This window comes from Acanthochromis polyacanthus, chromosome 1, assembly GCF_021347895.1.
Source record: "Acanthochromis polyacanthus isolate Apoly-LR-REF ecotype Palm Island chromosome 1, KAUST_Apoly_ChrSc, whole genome shotgun sequence".
Lineage (NCBI taxonomy): Eukaryota > Metazoa > Chordata > Actinopteri > Pomacentridae > Acanthochromis > Acanthochromis polyacanthus.
The window spans coordinates 17,894,893-17,914,140 of record NC_067113.1 but is presented as its reverse complement, the minus strand read 5'-3'; the positions used below and the strand labels follow the sequence as shown (position 1 = coordinate 17,914,140).

The 19,248-nt window shown below is 42.5% G+C and overlaps 1 protein-coding gene across 2 annotated transcripts; it reads left to right on the top strand.

Moving 5' to 3' along the window:
* Positions 1-289: 289 nt before the first annotated feature.
* On the top strand, positions 290-14,853 carry LOC110950563 (intraflagellar transport protein 43 homolog A). Of its 2 annotated transcripts, XM_022193219.2 has the most exons (10): positions 290-455; positions 3,459-3,560; positions 3,666-3,677; positions 6,071-6,144; positions 8,538-8,573; positions 9,366-9,412; positions 13,181-13,253; positions 14,018-14,093; positions 14,231-14,293; positions 14,555-14,853. In XM_022193219.2, the coding sequence occupies exons 1-10, from the start codon at positions 411-413 to the stop codon at positions 14,663-14,665; spliced, it is 639 nt and encodes a 212-aa protein (XP_022048911.1). In that variant the 5' UTR covers positions 290-410; the 3' UTR covers positions 14,666-14,853. The 2 variants fall into 2 exon arrangements, with proteins under 2 accessions (XP_022048911.1, XP_022048912.1); XM_022193220.2 differs by lacking the exon at positions 3,666-3,677.
* Positions 14,854-19,248: the final 4,395 nt, after the last annotated feature.

Here is a 19,248-nt window from a genome sequence, read left to right as displayed (position 1 = left end):
TCGTAAGGGAAATATTTATTTTTTATGATACAGTAGTAGCTTAACCTTAATATTTAAATTATTTATTAGATAAGTTAATATTGTATATAATATTGAATATTTTCATAAGACAATATTTTAGTTTTTCTAACCTTAACATTGAAACTTGTTAGGTAAATTGGTGACACAAACCTTATTTTTCTGTTGGAACACTTTGGCTCAAAGACTATCCTTTTAAATGCGCTGTTAAGTGTTTTAACATTCATATTCAAACTTGTCAGATAAATTCGTAACGCCACAACCTGACTACTCCCCAGATTTGATTGAGTCAGACACGCGGTTTCCAAGTTACCATGGAGAGCGTTGCTACGTGACGCTTCCTGATATCCAGGAAGAGACGCTGCTACTTAGCTGTAGCAAGGAGGAGAAAAATGGAGGATAACTTCCACCTCGGAGAAGCAGGAGCGATGAAAAGCGTGAGTGACTTCTTTGTATTTTAGTTCATGCTGTGAGGAAATAGAGCCTGAGCTGACATTAGTTTTCAGCTCTGTACAACTAGCTGTGGCCACAGAGTAACGGTGCACCGAGGCTAGTGCTAGCTCTTTGGCTACTAAGCTAGTGCAAAGCTCAGTATTAGCCAGTCTGTGAAAGAGCTCGATGTTTAACTCACCAGTTACCAGCAAAGACAGGCTATTATCGTCCGCTTTTTGAACTACAGTAGATGATGATTCTACACTCTGCTGAGTGTGTAGCTAACGTTAACTCGGCGGCGTTGCCATGCTAGCCTAAATTTCAGTAGGGGCAAGACCGATTTGTGGCACTGGCAGCTCGCAGTGACACTTTTTGTGGCACCGCGGCGGTGCCACAAAAAGTGTCACTGCACAGTGGCATTAACCGTGGCACTGCCGCGGTGCCACAAAAAGTGTCACTGCACAGTGGCATTAACCGTGGCACTTTTTATGGCACTGCAGCGGTGCCACAAAAAGTGTCACTGCTCGCTGCCAGTGCCACAAATCGGACCTGCTGTCTCTCCTAAATTTCCAGACATGCAATGCTGAGTGTTTTGGTGGTGCTTTTAATTGTGGGGTCGTGTAACAGATGAACTGGGGTTTCTTTTCCCCATTCTAACCTCGCTGTTTTGTTTTGTTTTTTGCTGTTACGCCATCAAAAATGCACACGAAATCTGCATACTGTGTTTCTACTGTATTTCAACAGCTATCAAAAGTTTCTCCATAGAGGGCAACTTTCCAATATTTGAAAGATTTCCTCCTGTTCTGAACAGTGCTGATTCAGGGATGATGGGTTATTTATGAATAAGTGTGTCTATGTTTACTTCATTACAGAGATCAAATGCTGACATATTTCAGGGTTACAGGTTGGCCACTAATCTTTGTGATGGGATGTGTATAACATGATTTGGGCCAGAGATAGAGTTTTTCTCCTGAGAAATTGAGTTATAGTGAGAAAAAGCTGCTTTTTCTCTAGGAAATGCAGGACTTTGAGTTTCTGATGTGGCCAAGAAGAATTCTGACCATGTAAACTTACAGAAACTAAACAACAAGCAAATAGGAAAAGAGGTTTGTGTTCACTGTCATGTTATAAGTAGCCCGTCATTCTTGTTCTGCTGTGAGGTAAAAAGAGACACACTGGATAGATTTACACTCTCACTCCGTTGCTCTACAGTATATTTACCAAAAAAGTGTCTGTTTTATAATTTAAGACACTGCGATGACACAGTTAATGTTACGAATTACCTAGACTGCATAGATGAATAATGTTACATGTAGCATTGTGGACATTATGATGACCACTGTTTGGATTAGGCCAGGAGAAAAGATGCTGCAACGTATTTGAGGGGAAAAAGGAAAGAAATCTGCTTGTTACTGTTTTCAGAATCACCTGCACTACAGATAACAGCTTCCCACAACTTAGCAACTTAAGATGCCACTAGCAAATTACCAAATGAAAAATTTCAAGTTTTGCTTAATGCTTAATTGTGTAATAAGGAAGTGCTGCTACTTTGTTTTTGTTGTTAAATTAGCTATTTTAATGACAGTGCTCACCCCCTCTATCTGCTAATGTTCCCTCATCATTTTTTGAGGGGAGATATGGCTGCATCCAAGGCTTAGCACTGCACACAAGGTTTGCGATTGGTTCAAAGAAATAAAAAGAAGCAAGGACATTGTTTCTCCCTGTAGACCAGAATAATAATGATGTGCAGCCAGACCATTCTACACAAAGCTAGTTTAGCACTAGAGACTGATCTAGCTGTGCGAGACTATCTGTTGCCATACTTTTTTCTTTATTAACTGGAAAAGTCACATTCTTATGACACTTTCAATATTAATAATACTGCAAAAATACCTACTGTCAAATGAAAAAATCTCCACAATGACAAAAACACAACAAAACAACTTAATACAACAGAAAAATGTTTAATATTTAGTAAACAGATCTAACCTTTACAGTAAAATATCCAGCCATGATGGAGTTTAGGAATCAGCTGTGTAACAATTTATTTAACTGCATCTAACAAACTGACTTTGTGTGACAACTTATTTGTCTGAAGTGTACAAAAGTATTCTGTGTTTTACCATTAGATCCTGACCGATCCTGTTTTTATATCATAGATAATTTATAAATATCAGTACTTAATGAAGTCACCGCTGTGTCGTGCGTAAATGTGGCCACCCCTCTCACTTTGAAGACGTTTATATGGATCCTGCTACTGTTTGATGCTTTAAGCATGCAATGACCTCAGAGGAAAAACTCCTACAAACATGCTGGAAGCACCAAACTAAACTTCATCTCCTGTTAATACTTTGAGGTCTGTGTGCATGCCTCTGTCAGCTAAAGACACGCCGACTGTGGCTGTCTGTGATGTTTGTGGACGACCACACAACTGACTGGCTGCTGCTAACCATGACCGTTGAAGTCATCCAAAGGTGCTTTTAGCTGCACTGAGACACTGAAGTTCAATATTTGTTGAAATTTGAACATTGTAGTTTTAGTGAATTAACTTTACTAATCTTGTCGACTAATGAGATGTCAGGAGTGGCCTTGGCCGATTTAAAAAATACACCCAGTTACTCTTCATTGACCGAAAGACAATATTCCAATGCTTTGTTATTTCTAATTAAGCTTTTCTACTGGCAAATGAATACAGATACAAATGAATAATTCTCTTATCATATGCAAAAGGGGACTGTAAACGTATCCAGTGTAACTTCAGAGAATTGAAAGTAACGCCAAATTGCTAAGAAAAAGAATGTTAGATCTCACATGTGGTTGATTTACGCAAATGGAATAACCTGACCTACTGTATTTTGTGTGCAAGTGCATTCAGACGACATTTGGTTGTGTCATTAAATGACCCAGTAAAGGCAAAGCAAGACCACAAGTATTTAGTAACCATTCAAATGTCTGGCTTTCAGAAATCTAAATATATTTCCCATGTTAAAATGATGCACGTTTCCCAGGTTGCCAAGTCTGGACGAAGAGCTCGCCTTGCAGCAGACCAATCATCCTTTGAAGATTCTCGTTACGTGAGGAAGTCCTCCACCTCTGCTTCAGCGGGAGAGGTATGCGATCATGTGATAATGGACAGATAGATGCATGTCAGATTTACACTTTGCATTGCGCTTCATAAATATGCGTTTTGGTTTTGTCTCATACATGAATTACAGGATGATGATGAGGTAGGTGGCCGGAAAAACCCTGACTTTGCATGGCTTCTGCTGCAAGTGTTCCAAATATCAACTTTATACCATTTATTGTTGTTAAATGTCTTAAAAAGCTGGTTGGATTTGATATCCAGGCCTGCTGAGAGTCAACCCCTCTCAAATTGCACAGACGGTAGACCCTGCTTGATACACTTGGTATAAAGTTTTAATGGAGTGCTTATTTATGCAGGTGATGAGACATTTGAGTTTCCATTTTTGTACTTCAGCAGGTTTTAAAGCATAGACAGTCAATGTTCTAAAACATTCAGAATAGCTGCACTTCATTCATTGCCCTGTGTGTGTGTTGGGTCTTATGTGTTTGCCTTAAGTGTTTGAAGTGTTACTTCATACAAACTCTACAACCCATTTAAACTTTATAGCCACAAAACACTGTAGTTGTGCTCTTGTAAATTGTCTAATTCAGTCCCCATGAGTCTAACATAAATTTTAATAAATCCTCTCCCTAATACGGCCTAATTTTACACAAACCACTTGAAGCTGTTGTAAAGTTTTCTCAGCCATTACTGTGCCTTGAAATATGTTGCATGTAATGATTCTAAATTTAGACTAAATATAGGACCACATATATAGGAGAAGTCATGTCAGAAGTGGCAGTTGAAAAACACAACAAATAACTTCGCTTCGCTATTGTTGGCATTTATGGAATCAGTCACGTCTTCTGGATTGGCAAACTGTAAACCAGCCAACATTCCCAAAGCAAAAAAATTCCAGCAATGCTCTTGCTTTAGGGTACTCTTCCCAAATTAGGCCAACTTCCCTAATGTTTGAACCAATATTCTCGCGCCCTCTCTGACCTGCTGTGGACATGCAATACATTTTTCCAGAGTGTCGTGCGACTGGGTGTTTTTTCTCTTTGCAGTCTCCGTTTATCAACCCTGTCCTCTTCTGCCTAAAATACCCAACTGATTGGTCACATTCCTGACATCCTTTTAAACAAAGACTCAGTTGCTTTTATGGGCTGATAGGGCTTGGCCACCACAAGTTCCTTGCCCTAGAGACCATCAAAGAATCCTAAATTAGAAACCACGAGGACCAAGCTAATTGCCTTAACAGCCATAACTATTTTACTACAACTGTGAAGTTCATATTTGGTCATGAAGAATCGCAGGCACAGATTTGTTTGGTTTCTCAGGACACTTATGGTCCTCTCCATTTTTGTTGAGTGAAATAACTGTCGCAGGATGAATTTATTCCACTCAAAGACATTTGACCTTATTATCTTGTCTCTCGTGAAAATTGTTCATTTCAGAAATACCCAACATAGAACATCACAGGGGTTTCATATCGCTCGAATGTTGCTTAGAAAGCCTCAATTGTCATTATTGTAATCCTTTTTGTTCTTTTTAAAGAGACAGTTACTAATTACACAAAGTTGAGGGAGCTCGTTCAGCCTCAGCTCTCTCGATTAATGGTAATATACAGTGGGGCAGAGTGGGCTCCCCCTCCCTCTGCCCTGCTTAATGGTGACATTCAGATTTATAAATGGCTTCGGTAAAGGAACCAGCCATGAAAGATTATTTCCTCTTTCATCATAAATGAAAGAAATTCTTCACGAACACTTTGTCCTCTGCAAACCCAATTTAGTAATGAGAAATGTTGTGCCTTTTTTTTCTAATTCATTTGTCTAGCGCCCACCCTTGTGCGCTCTGAGGAATTCATTCATTCAAGTGCCGGTCTCAGGGTCCCAGTCTCAGGATCAAGCTGCATACTGAGTTTACTATTTTCAGAATCAAAGAATTAGAGAGAGAGAGAGTCATTTTTTTGTCTGCATCTATTTTAGGGTCAGAATAGGACCCTGATTGTTCCCACACTCTGCTCCATATGTTCTAATGCTTATAGATGACTCCTAGCGGCACGTACCACAATATATGGGAGCTTTTTGGTGGCTTTCAACTTTTATTAGAGATTAGAAGATAATTTTGGTTTAAATTGTCAGCATACCTTTAGCAGGACATTAAGCATACCTTTTCTGCCTTTTACATTAATGCTAAGCTTTAGGACCTGCTTTTCCTGCTGGGATCTTGGTTTTCTGCTGAAGACAACAGGGCCCTCTAGTGACACATTTATAATTTTAAACTCATGAAAACAGGTCTTTACATGTCTCTTGTTTATGGATGATTTTAGTGTTATAAAGTAAAAAATGTAGCCGGTTCAGCACTGTATGAAATATGTGTTGATGTGACACCTCACCCCAACAATTATGATGAAATTTCACGCACTATTTATAGCTTTTTTCACAAGTGTAAAGCCTAGTAGTGTTTAGAATGCTTTCAAATAGTAATTATTTATCTTCTACATGAGTGCATTCAGTTAAGCTAATTTGCTATTAAAGTTCTGTCTCCTTCCAGGGCCCACCTCCTCCCAAGCCGGCCCGGCGACAGGGTGGCTGGGCAGAAGAAAGCTCTGGGTCTGGTTCTGCCAAGTACGTATCTTCACCTTTTCCCTCATCTCAAGTAGCGACACTGAGAGCGGGGCCTGCGAGCTGTGGTCTGGCGTTATGTGTTATTAATGAACTCTCATGCTGTTGAATGAGCTTATTTATCAGTGCATATTTGGCACTCAGGCTGTGAATCAACAAGGTTAGAGGGAGCCTGTCTGAGCAGGCAACTCTCCATTCGTCTTCATCTGTGAGCAAGGCGGTAATTGACATGGTTAATGCATCAGCCACAGGAGGGCACTGTTAGTCAGCTAGCCACTTCATCACGGGGGTTCAAGCCACTTAATCACCCCTTACCACTGCAGTCTGCTCTTTACACAGGGAGCACAACATGGAGAATTCATGAAGTATTTGGAACAGATGGAAGGTGTTTGCCAAAAGCTTTCATCGACAACTAACAAATCTAAATCTTAATACTGTACATGACTGACTGAACAGAAGACATTTTAATATAGTGCAGAGCAGTGTGTTCTTCCACCTGCCACTGTGCTTCTTTTCTTCGGTCCCAGCGGAGGTGAGAGCATAGGAGATGCATTGAAGTGAACAGGCGAAGTCAATTGTGCTTATTTGCGTAGTTTACTGCACCGTTAGTGCAAGCAGGGAAAACAGCAAACTCAATAGATCTTTCCTTTCTCACAGAAGGTCAGCGTGTCGCTTCTCCGCTTTTGCGTAACCCAGCTTGATTCCCAGTCTCAAAGTGATTGAAATACAGGAGGTGTAAAAGGGGTTTGCACGTGCATTGATCCTCTCTGAAACAAAGTAAGTAATGGTCCCCCCTGGAACCGGCAAGGACTTTTCCCTTCAATGTCACCCCTCATGCTCAATCACCACTGCCCTCCTCCCACTAATCCCAGCGCAGAAATCCCAGGATTTGTCGATCTATCACTTCTAATTGACACTAAATGATCTGTCAGTTTATTGATGAACCTTTGAAACCAGGTTGTCACAATATATTTTATCCCTAACAACTTTTTCCAGACAGTTTTACCATGTCTATCGCTTTGCCTTACATGAGTCTTAATCAAGGGGCCTGTAATGTGTCTTAAGTGTCGCCACCCCCGCCCCCCAGACAGGACACAGTCCAAGGGCAGGCAGGTAGGCTCCCTCGGCTCCTCTCTGCTTTGCCTGGTTGGACTCCGGTACCTTTAAGGTTGTTGGTCTGGCCTCATGCAAAAGACAGACAAATCATGAGTAAACATAATTAGCTGAGAATTAGCGAGGTCTTTATGCGTCTTGTCATGCTATCATTTTTTTTTTGTCAGCACTCGGTAAAAAACAAATGATTAATTAATGAATTTCTACTCATTTAAATATACAGTCAAAATTGAATTTCATGCTGCATATCAGAATTTTTACACAAGCTCTGTTTTTTTTGTGGTGATAAGTTTGTTTGCCTGGATTGAAAGGTAAAACTGAATGTCAATTCTATTTATATTACCAATTACCCACATTATATTTGCCTTAAAGGTTTTACAGTTTTCAGTGTATGACGTCCTCTATCCTTAAACCCATAATTCCATAAAAAAAATTAAAGCCCCCTGAGATAAAAATCTTCAGGAATTGCAACAGAAGATAAACATCGCTTATGTTGAAATAAAAGTAATCATTAAAGTTGTCGTGATTGTAGCATGACTAACATACAAGCTTTAATTTATTTTCCAAGTGTGCGTCCCAAAATTGGGATTGATTTATTCCAATAAACGCCTCTTAATACTTGGGTTCTATTCTAAATAAATGCATATTTAATTTAATTTATTTATTTAATGTACTTCTATGACTGCTGGTACCTTGTCCTCTTGAGTTTTGCAGGTCGCAAAGAATTTAAATAACATCACATAAACGGTTGCAACACTGAATAATTTCCCTTTATAACCAGTAGGGGGCACTACTCAACCAGGAGAACTAGCAAAAGTATTTTGCTCCAAGGAAAATATTAGAACTTGTTGTTAAAACTCATTTTAAAGCTACTTATTAAAAAGCACAAAAGTTCTGCACACTTTAATTTTATTTCAGCAGTGCTATGTTTAATGTTTCATATTGCATTAATAATGTGATATATTTCTAGTTCTTTGATAGAAGGTGTGATACCTCCCTTCCCAAAAAAAGACAATGTGTGCTAAAAATGCTGTGTTGAGGTAAAAAAAAAGTGTTAAACACAGTATTTTGGGGTCTGGCATGCCCTCTTCAAGCTGAGCTGAGTAAATTGAGAGAAAGTTAAAAATAGTTACATTATCTCATAGGACACAAAGCTGAGAAAACAGAGAGGAGGTGAGACATCTGCTGTAGGTTGCAATTATCAAACACAGATGAAGAAATAGTTTCTGTCGTTAAATGTGTTATTTAATTTGTCTAAAAGTTTTCCTTCTGCTCACATACAGGTCTTCAAGAAGACCTGCAGCTGAGGACCTGGAAGAGTAAGTCAGACTCAAACTCCTCTTCCACGTTTTATTGTACTCTTTCAGTTGTTCATTGAATTTGCTGACATGTTTGTGTGTATGTATAAAATATAGGTTAGTCTAAATGTTTTGTTCCCTTTCCAGTAAAATAAAAATGGTGTCATACTTTCAGATTGTCCTTGGTTGCTACTAATCCTCACCTTCCAAGAACAGTCACTTAACATGATTAAAAAAACAGCGTGACTGAGTTGCCGTCACTTTTATTGCCGTTTTCCTGTTATTCAAGTTTTTTCCTCACCTTCCCTCCCATCACTCTGTGACTAGAATAGACATCACCAACAGCAGAGGCAGGTAGAGGACGTAGACGACTATGTTTTACTCCTCATCGCAGCTGGAGCTTGGTGCCTGCACGGCTGTGTGAAACTGATGACGTTACCTGACACAAAAGCCCCTCATGTTGTGCTTCTGTCACTGTTGTCTTGTCTCAGTAATACTTATTCAGGCTGCGACTCCCGCTGGGTTTGGTTTTTCAAAAATCCTTAGAGGTGATCTTGTCCGGGGCTGTCGTACTGACGGGTGGGTCACTGAGAAAGCACAGCAGAGCCTTGTAGCACCTTTGTGTTCTGAAGCTTGAGTCAGAGAGTAGGGAACCGAGCAAGTGTCCACGCAGCATGAGAAGGAACAAAAACAGGCCCATCATCAAAGGAAAGTCTCGGAGCCAACTCACTCACTCCCTCTGATGACCTCACCGTCAGGCTGGGTTTTCAAAGCATTAAATAATTCATACTCTCACACTTCCTGTTTCTACAGCCGCCGCCTGCGACCACAAACTCCCCAGGGATTAGATGATGAAGGAGGTAAGAGCACCCTTGCAATCCCCCACACTGTGTGTCTCCTCACGGGCAAAGAGGAGCCCTCCAGTGTCTCTCTGGCACATTCATCCTCTGAAAGTAGAGCAGATAAGCAGGCGGTCAGATCATCTCTTTCACTGATGCTCAAACCATCTTTCTCTATGGATCCGTGCGCTGCCTTTGACCACTGAGGCAACGTATAAGCACGTCCCTTTTGAGGAACATGACAAGCGAATATGTTCATTTAATAGCGTTAGATTCAGAGCTGATGGAGAGCCACACAGAGAGTCACAAACACACATCCACACACACAGAGTGTCAGACTGATGCTGTTGAATACAGATCTGGTAACCAGGCCGCTTTGACTGAGTGACCTGAGGGCTCAACAAACAATGTCAGGGCTGAGGGGGAAAATTTCAACAAGGTGCTACCGAAGATAATTGTTCTATTTTGCAGTGCAAAGCAGCAGAGGAAATTGTTCAAATAGCCTCGGTAAAGATCTGTTAGCATGCACTGCTTACTTCCCATTCTAAAAGACCAAAAGACAGGAGTGCCTGAGAGCTTATTGTGCAGTGCAGTTTATGAATAAATTAGCAAATGAAGTCTTTGATCTCAGCCCTTTTTGGTTGTAGCCTGCATTGTAACTTTGTTTTAAAATATCTATAATAAACTTTGTAAATTTAGGATTTTGTAGTAAATAAAAAGACACTGGAAAAATAGACAACTTACAACAAAGCTGTAAAAATCCATTTAAAAAAAATGGAAAAACTAAAATTCATGTTCCTCCCATAAAACTAAAAGGCTGTTTATTGATTTATTTAAACTTGTATTTATATTTATTTAACTTTTAATCAGTCTTTTATTATCATTTTATTATGGGAATTGTGACCTGGAGAAATTGTAAGCAATAAAATTAAATACAATTCAGGCCTGATGGTAATTGCTGAAATATTGTATTTTAATGCTGTATTTTGTTGCTGGTGGAAAAAATTAGCAATGAAATTTAAAAAAAGAAATGTGATGATGATAAATAAGAATGAACTGTTAATAAAACCTGTAGGGTTTGAGGTACAGTAAATGATTATTAGTAAATGATTTATAATGCTCTATGTCTCTATTACATTTTTATATATATATATATATATATATATATACACATACACACACATAATGTCAGCACACTGGCTAAAATGGCCAGCTGTATGAGCAGTCCGGAGGTTTGGTTCTCTTGCAGTTAATGCCGCCGGAAAGATTATTACTCTGTGGAGGGAGACCTCTTAATACAGAGCTGGAGGCAGGGGCATTGGAAATTACAGTGCTGAGGGTTAGTGAGATAGCCCCTGCGATCTTGATTATGTCCCCAACCCTTATCCCTTATGTCCACTGGCTACGAGCACAGAGAGAGACACAGAGGGAGAAGGCTAGCCCAGTCCCCTGCTCCCATCTCCCTATCAGCTGCCCCCACAGCCTCCTGCTGGTCACTTAAAATAGCACCAGTATCGCATGTCCCACTGTCTTACTCTTAGCCTGTGATGTGTCGAATATTGTCCCATAAGCCTTTCAAATGGATTCTGTGCCTAGGTAATCATTTGACTGAACCCCTGCGTAGATTATAGGAGCCCAAGTGATGTGGAGAAACGTCCTGTTCTGCAAAGTCGCTGACTGGCATGTGCCTGCCGGGAGAATGTCTACATTCACAGCAAATTATCCCCTTTTGATATTTACATGCTTCAGCGAGGAAGCCGGACGCGACCGTGTAATAAGGATACGCGTGGCCTGCTCGCTGCCAGACAAAAGCCACCTTGATACACATCCAGCTGAGCGGAGGAAGTCAGTGTGGGTAATATGCACCGCGCTGAGGGGAGAGCTCCTCCTGATGGAGTTGCCCTTTGCGTCGGGAGAAAACACTGGCTTGTTTGCAGCTGCTTTTGTGCCCTGCTTGACCTCCGGTAATAGATTGAATTTGAAGCTCATTTAAAAATGTTGTTGTGTTTTTTTTCACTTAATAATCAGCTTTGCATATAGACAACATATGCCTCTGAGCTTCACACTGAACCCTCATGAAGTGTGTTAATAGTGCATTACTGGCTGAAATGGAAAACGGGAGCGTGTGGACAGATAGACAACTCAGGAAGCTGTTTGCAGAGCCGGACGGCAAAGCTTTTTGATGTCATTGCACTAAGACCATTAAATTTGATTGGGGGTCCAGGGGGACGGATTCTGCTGAACGCTGTGCTTTGTAAATGAGAGGACAAAGTGTCACCGGGGCCTCATGAATATGAAATACCCGCGCCCGCATTTATTTGGATATCAGAAACACAGATGAATCTTGTCAGTGGCTAAACGAGCGTGGCATTTTTAATTTGGTTTAATTAAAAAAGAGAAAGAAATAAGTTATCAGCAGAAGGTGAGGTTTTGGTGTCTAGTGAAACCTGATGGGTTAGGTTTTGACCAAAATCTTCATTCATCTGAGAAATATGTTCAGAATCAAAATATTTCCTCCTCCTTCTATCAAAGATCGAAGTTTCTTCAACTCAAGTTTATTTTCAGGGGTTATTTTGAAGGAATGGTGACATAGATGCCAAGATATTTCCTCACATCAGATGCAGACTTCCATCTCCTCACCTCTATTTAGCTCTTCTATTGACTTTCCCCTCAGGGTGCAGTACTGTGGTTAGAGATTACTGACAACCCTCTTCATGCAGTCCAGCTCTCTTTTTCTCTCACTATCTGTCTGTTCCTCTCTCTCTCTCTCGTGCTTCCACTGCCTCTCTCTCTGTCTCTGTCACTGTCAACTCTCAGCTGTAGAGCTAATAAGGTTGTGCTGTCTGCTGCCCACCAGAAAATATTGTTCAGGAAGAGACACATCACACCTAAATCGAGGACACCTGTGAAGCCTGTAGCATTTTTAACAGCTGTCTATGTTACACAGAAATGTATATTGTTGTATCTTCTTTATCTATACAGTAACCTTTTGAAAGTGAATGTCAGGATGCAGAAAGGTATGTATCATAAAATCTCTGCAAAGACTTTTGCACAGTCTGTCTTTTATCCTATTTTGCTTATTTCCAACCAAATTCTGTACAATCGCTTATTATCCCTCTCTAATTTCCCTTCCCTAATATGTCCATCTGAAAAATGCTGTGAAAGTTTGCCCTGTCCTTCTTGGGAGTGGAGCCATCCTCTGTCCTGTTGCGTTTTGCCAATTAAAGTGAGTTCCCACTGTTTGAGCAGCGGGCTGGCGGCTCCTGGCACTGCAGCCCCTGCCAGGCCGCACTGTGACTTCCGACCCCACACAGATGGGCCCGCAAGCAAATACTCTTGCACATGGCTGGATGCCGCCCCAGTCGGAGTGGCAGAGTGGACATGGAGGTCGGCCTACCGGCCACTGCAGGTCCTGGGGGTGGGCGGCACTGACAGGGCCCAAATGCTAAGGTAGCAGGGGGTGCTTTCTGGGGAGCCCCTGGCCAGCGCCCCTCTCACAGCGGGATGAGCTGCCGCCTTGCCTCCTGAATATTCATGGCCGCATGGCTATTGTGACAGGGCAGCTCTTATGAGGATGTAGCAAGCAAGAGGGAGGGGAGGAAGTGCCACACAGATATGGTCACACATACACATGGTTTCACAAACACACACACACTTCTAGCAGCCGTACACAGGGGATTCACTGTATTTTAATCAGAAGATTTGCATCGGTAGGCAAATGACAGAGTTGATTTTCTCTAAATTTTTCCACTTCACCAAATATGGTGGTCTCTGTTTTTGCTTTTTCAGATATCCCAGTGATTCCAGACCTTGAAGAAGTGCAGGAGGAAGATCTCACCATGCAAATTGCGGCTCCACCAAGGTAGTGAACTGCTGAAGCTCATTAGTTTAGCAGTTTGTCCTTATCACTCTGGACTCATTCACACACAGTGCATCACAGAACCCTGTAAGACAGTTAACCTCTGTGTACGCACAGGACAATGGATCGGTAGCCTACTACAGTGACTGTGATGTTACCTGTCCTCCATTCATGCCATTGTGGAGTGCCTTGCTTTATTGGGCTGAAATGGAGAAATAACAGTTGGGTGTGATTTATGCAACTCTGTTACCAGGGTCCTTACTAACCGGGCCCTTTGATTTACAGGGCAGTGAGAGACACGCCGACATGTGTCGAATATGTAGCAAGGCTATGACAGCGGTGGAGGTTATTAGGCTGGGGCTTGCTCTCTGTGCGAGATAATATCCACATTGAACTCATTGCGGGGGCAATGTAGCGTGTAATGTGCAGTAAGTAGGACTGGCATGCACTGCTAGGCCCCGGCCACTTTGAGAGCCCCCCCACTTAATTCCGACCCACAGATAAGCAGCTGGGTTTCAATTTGAAGCGTTTAACACTTGGCAACCATCTCCTGCTCTCTGTGGTCTTTGCTTGAAGTCTTGAAGCTTAATTGTGCACAAACTTCTAACTTATCTGAGGCCACTTCTCAGTCTCACTTTGCATGCAGTGTGAAAGCAGTATTTTTCTCTCTGTCAAGTTGTGTCGATTCAAATGCAGCTTTGTTATCAGTACAAGTGTATCAGAAGCCTGTTTTTCTCAACTGTTCTGACTTCCTGTCACTGTGCTAGCGTCCAGGTGAACCGGGTAATGACGTACAGAGATCTGGACAATGATCTGAAGTATTACTCTGCATTCCAAACCTTAGTGAGTCAAGGACATTTATTTTTATAAATCTTTGATATTCTCAAGCCTCTTCTCCTCAAGGTGGTCCATTTACTTTTGCAACTACCATCACCTCTGTTTGTGCAAGCTAAGTGAATTTTCCTGCTCTCTTTCTTCAGGATGGAGAGATTGACTTGAAGCTCCTCACCAAGGTTTTAGCACCGGAGCAGGAGGTGAAAGAGGTGAGTGAGTTTCTAGTAAATATAGCTTGTGAGCTCCCAGCAAAGGCCTGTCCAGCTGTTTCTAGAGCACCAGGGGAGGTTGCCACTGTGTCTCCCAGGTAATCAAGATTTATGATGTGTACATTAACACCCTCTGCTCTCCTTCCCCCATTCTCCTCTCTTTGCTCCCTCTGCTCCCCATGCTCTCTTTCTTGGTATGTCTCCCTCTGGCTCTCTAATTCTTCTTTTCTCCCTCTCTTCTGTCTCTCTTTTGCTTTGCAGGATGATGTGAGCTGGGACTGGGATCATCTGTTTACAGAGGTGTCCTCAGAGCTGCTGATGGAATGGGATCAAGGAGATAGTGAGGAGCTGGCTGCATTGCCTGTAACATGAGGAGGAGGTTTGAACTGACTTTAAATGGCTCCAGTGGGAATGGTGTGAGAATGTCCATTGCACAGAAAGGCCAGAAACTTTGGTTATGTTAACTTTAATTACTGTTGTTAACCAGAATTTCTATTTTTCTAAAGTGTATGTACAGCATTTCTAAATAAAGTTCTCTGCTCAGGGAACAGTTCAATGTCTTACCCTGTCTTTGTTTAGTTATTTTGAAATTTCACTCTATTTTGTTTGTTAGCTTTAACTTAAACAGCCAAAAGGCAAACTGATTTTATTTGAAAAGCCCCTCTGAAAATAGCAGTTCCAGATAAAAATGCCCTCTCTGTACTGCCAGCATTATCAACACCCTCATACAAGTCCAAGGTTGATAATCAGCTAAGCTGAAATCCAGTTGATTGTGTTCAAATTAACATTCCTCATTAAAGCCTACAACCTTATTGTTATTGACTGTGCCATTGACTTTATCTTCCAGCTCTTCGATAGGAGCAACCCCTTCTTCACTATTATCTCAAATGCATTGAACAGTGTTCCTATTGACACCTGGGGGATTAGCATACATTATACCTTTTTACTGGATAAAGAAGAATGGATGTAAGTCGGGAACAAGACAGCACAGTATCAGGTGTGTGCTCTTTAAAGTGAAAGAGCAAATTCTTCACAACAATGTTATAACACAGAATGTAGAGCAAGCAGGCCAGAGATATGCAAAGGAAGTATTTCCATTTCTCAATTGATTCAAACTGATACATTACGATTGTATTTGGTACAGTGTATGAATTCTGCTGTATAGCATGGTCTTAACATGTGCTGGTCTTATGTATCAGCATTCAGTTTTGTCTTTGGTTCATGTGTGTGAATATAGATGCAGGCCTCTAAAGTCAGGGCAGGTCTATTAGGGAAACAGCTGTAACATTTACAGATTGTGATTAGGTTTATTTCTGAGGCTGAGAGCAGTCTCAGGACATTTGGAGATGCACAGAAAAGTCCTCAAGGACACACAATCCACGCATCTAACAGCTCAATCACTGCCCATCACAAATAGATCCAGGTTTTTTTCATTTGGTAGGCCTTGAATCAACTTCATCAAGCATAATACCCCAGCACGAAGCTATCACACAGGATATTTGTGCTCGGAATATTGTGTGTGGCAGAATATTTGAGCCCGGTGCTCAAATTCAGTGAGTGATCTCTGTTTGTTTCCCTATCAGACATACAAATGCACACTTTTTTACCGCCTCCACAATTGGCTTATTTAGCCAGACTTAATGAATTCTGCCCATATGCCCTGAGCAGCTGCTATGTTGCCCCTTCCTCCCGCCCCCGCTGAGCTGCGAAGTGCCCATCCATGTAGAGACAACCTCTAGCTGTCTCTCTGGAGAAGGCTAAGCCTGCCACTCCTCTGCTGGCAGCCAGCCGGTGCTGTCTGAGGTGGACCGCGGACGGGCCGAGGACTGAGATTAGGGCCCAGTGATCACGGGTTGTGGCCGGCCTCAAATGATTGGCCCAACCGTCTGTGGATCAGAGAGGGGATTAGAGCGAGAGAGAGATCCAGAGACGCTGTTTGGCATGTGCTTGCATCCAGCTTCTCAAAGTGACCTCTCTCTACTGCCTCATCCTGCTGCTCTCTTCTCTTCCTTTATTCTCTCCATGTCTCTCAGTGCATGCAGTATATCCTGACGCTGCGGCGAGGCTAAGAATGACCTTTCAGTGTCTCGGTGCAGTGAATTCAATCACATCAAAACAACTACAATGTATACATCATCTCTAGTGAGGAAGACAGTCGTGTTCTCGGAGAGTTTTGTGGTTATGGAGGTAGCTTTCCGACGAACACGGTGTCACTGGGAGGTGAGCTGAGTCTGAGGCCATGTTGGCTCTGTGTATATCAGATGAGACGATACAGGCCGCACATGGGTTTAGGGTGTAATTTGTTTTTACCTTGACATTTTTCTATTAAAATAATGGGGCTACTACTGCTGTAAAAATCCACATTGCCCCCGTGCATGCTTCTGCAATCCGATATTTCATTCAAAATGCTCCATTAATGACACAATGTTTAAAAAGCTTTGATTTGACCAGACGCACGCAACACTACGGCAGAAAACCTCCAGAGCTCACAGAGAAAACGACGTTTTCTCGTGTGAATCTACACTGTTTATTTATAAAGCAGCATTTTGTTACTGAGGAGCCACTGTAAAACCTTAAGGCCAGTGTGGACCAGCTGAGCACTCTGCGTTCTCAGGCCACTGGGTTTAAATGGGCAATTTATCTGTGTTTTTATTGGGTCCCTTGGCGGAAATGACTTTTCATTTTGTGGCAAAGAAAACAAACGCAGGGAAGTAATACAGTTTTAATAAAAAGCAAAGGAAGGCCCCATTTGTGTAATGTTTTTTCCTGCTCCCCGTCGACAGGCTCGCCTTAATGTATTTTGATATTGGGCGCTAATTGCAAGGATAGAATAGAGATAATATGCTTCCAGCTCTACCTAATATGCTGTGGTGTTGACAGAAGTTTATACATCTTATCTGTTCTCAATATCTCCCTTCCATATGGCCCAAAAGCAATATGCCGAGGTCTAATTAAAGAAAATGGGGAGATGTAGAGATAGCCGGGGCCCCTCAGACACAGAGTGAGGGGTGAGGACAGACACGCTAAAGCTCAGAAATATTAGGTCCAGTTCATTCCACCAGGGGCAGCGTGCCTGTCACAGTGACCCGACCAGCGCTGCATCAGTCAGGTGCCACGAAGCGGCCATGAGAGGACGATTATCCGTTTGAAAAGGCAAGAACATAAAGACATGCCCCCTTTTAAGCCAGGACGAGATCATGTTTTACTCATTAATTTATAACATAAATATATGCAAGGTCAATTTGAATTCTGATGCTAGAAATAATAAATGCAAATGCAGCCATATTCAAATGGAACTTGTGCCCTTTGAAACAAACCTCAAAAAGCAGCCACAGTATTGATTTGCAACAAAGCCTCCATGATATTTCAAGTTTAAAGGAGAAATCCTCAACACACAACTAAGGCAGTCAGATCAATATCATTTTTTGATCAAAAGGGGATTTGCCTTTGAAATAGCTAGATTAAACAGATGTTTTATTTTTCATTAGTTATACTGCACCTTTAAAAGCCTGCAGGGGGTTGTGGGAGAGGAGGGGGAATTACTCCACAAAAGAGACAATGAAAGTGGTATTTTTTAAGACCTAAAGTTTGACGGGCTGAAAAGTATTTTCAGCTATTTTTTCCCCTCTCTTCTTTAGTTAATATTCTATCGCTCCAAGTCCTTTTTTTGTTTACCCCAGGTGGGCTCGGACATGAAATGGCTGGGACGGTGGCAGCTTGGAATGCCCCTGGGCATCTTACGGCCGTCATGTTGTCAAAGGACCTGGGAGGGGGAGAGAGAGAGAGCTGCGAGTTTTTTTCAAGTATAAACCATGAGATGGGAGGGAGGAGAAAAAAAAGCTTCTGTTCTTTTTGTAACGGCGAGATTGGCTGAATTCATTATTATTATTTCCTGCTTTCCCTCATATGTTTTTAGTGCGGCTGCGAGTTGGAAGGTGAGACACAGGTTTGAACGTGAAATACAGTCGGGCTCCACATTTGTCATGTATTTTATTATTTCCCTTCTTCACCTCTCAGTCCTGTAGGCAAGGTCCTTCATTTTTCACATGACTGGTTTTCTTATCATTGTGGGCCCTCTCCGCTGGCCTATGAGTGACTTAAAGGCAATAAAACACAAAACATTCTGTAAAACACGGATGCCTCTCTGGTCTGGAGGCCCTGCAATGCCTCTCTGGGAAATTATGATAATAACTCAGTGGCGCTTGGAGTGGCCAGGTCGCTGTGGGGGGCGGGGGGCAATAGGAAAAGGTTCACCAAGGTCCTCTGAGCAGGGACAGGTCAAGGTGGCCTGTTGGGCCCTCGCCACCCCCCCCGTCATAAACTCTTTCCATCATGCGAGATGCAGCCAGGTACAGAGCCGAGGCTCTTTGTCTTGTAGCTGCTGGCGGTAAAGCAGTGGCTGATGGGAGAGTGGTAGCGTTGGCCCCCCTGGCAGTGGCGAGGTCAGCTGAGGAGCTTATCATGGCCGGCAGAGGAAAACACCTGAGTCAACACAACTGCACAGTTTGCCCTCTGAGGGTCAACTCGGCTGTGAACTTTGTAATTTTGTTCCTTCAGAAGGGAAGACAGAAGGCAGCAGGAGCAACGTTTATTAGTCCCCTTATTGTTGAACTGTGTCTGGTTTGTGATTTTTGGGTGTCTGGATTTTTGTCGCTGGGGGCGGGGAGGGGCTGGACGTGGTCCCACAACACCTCTTGAGCGTGTGAATGAGAAGGAGCGAGGACAGGAAGAGAGCGCGGGCTCCACCACTGAGGTGCTGACAGAGGGGATAGAGGGGCTGAGATTGCACCTGTTCCGGCCCAGCACCCTCCCAGCAGGGCCTCGTCAGAGCCTCAGCCTTCTCCTGGCATCTGTGATGGGGGCCACGGCCAGTCCCACCTCCAGCGCTCGCTCCACCTCTTCTTCGCTCGCGGAGGAGAGACGAGGAGCGCTGGAGGCTCCATCTGCCGAGGGCT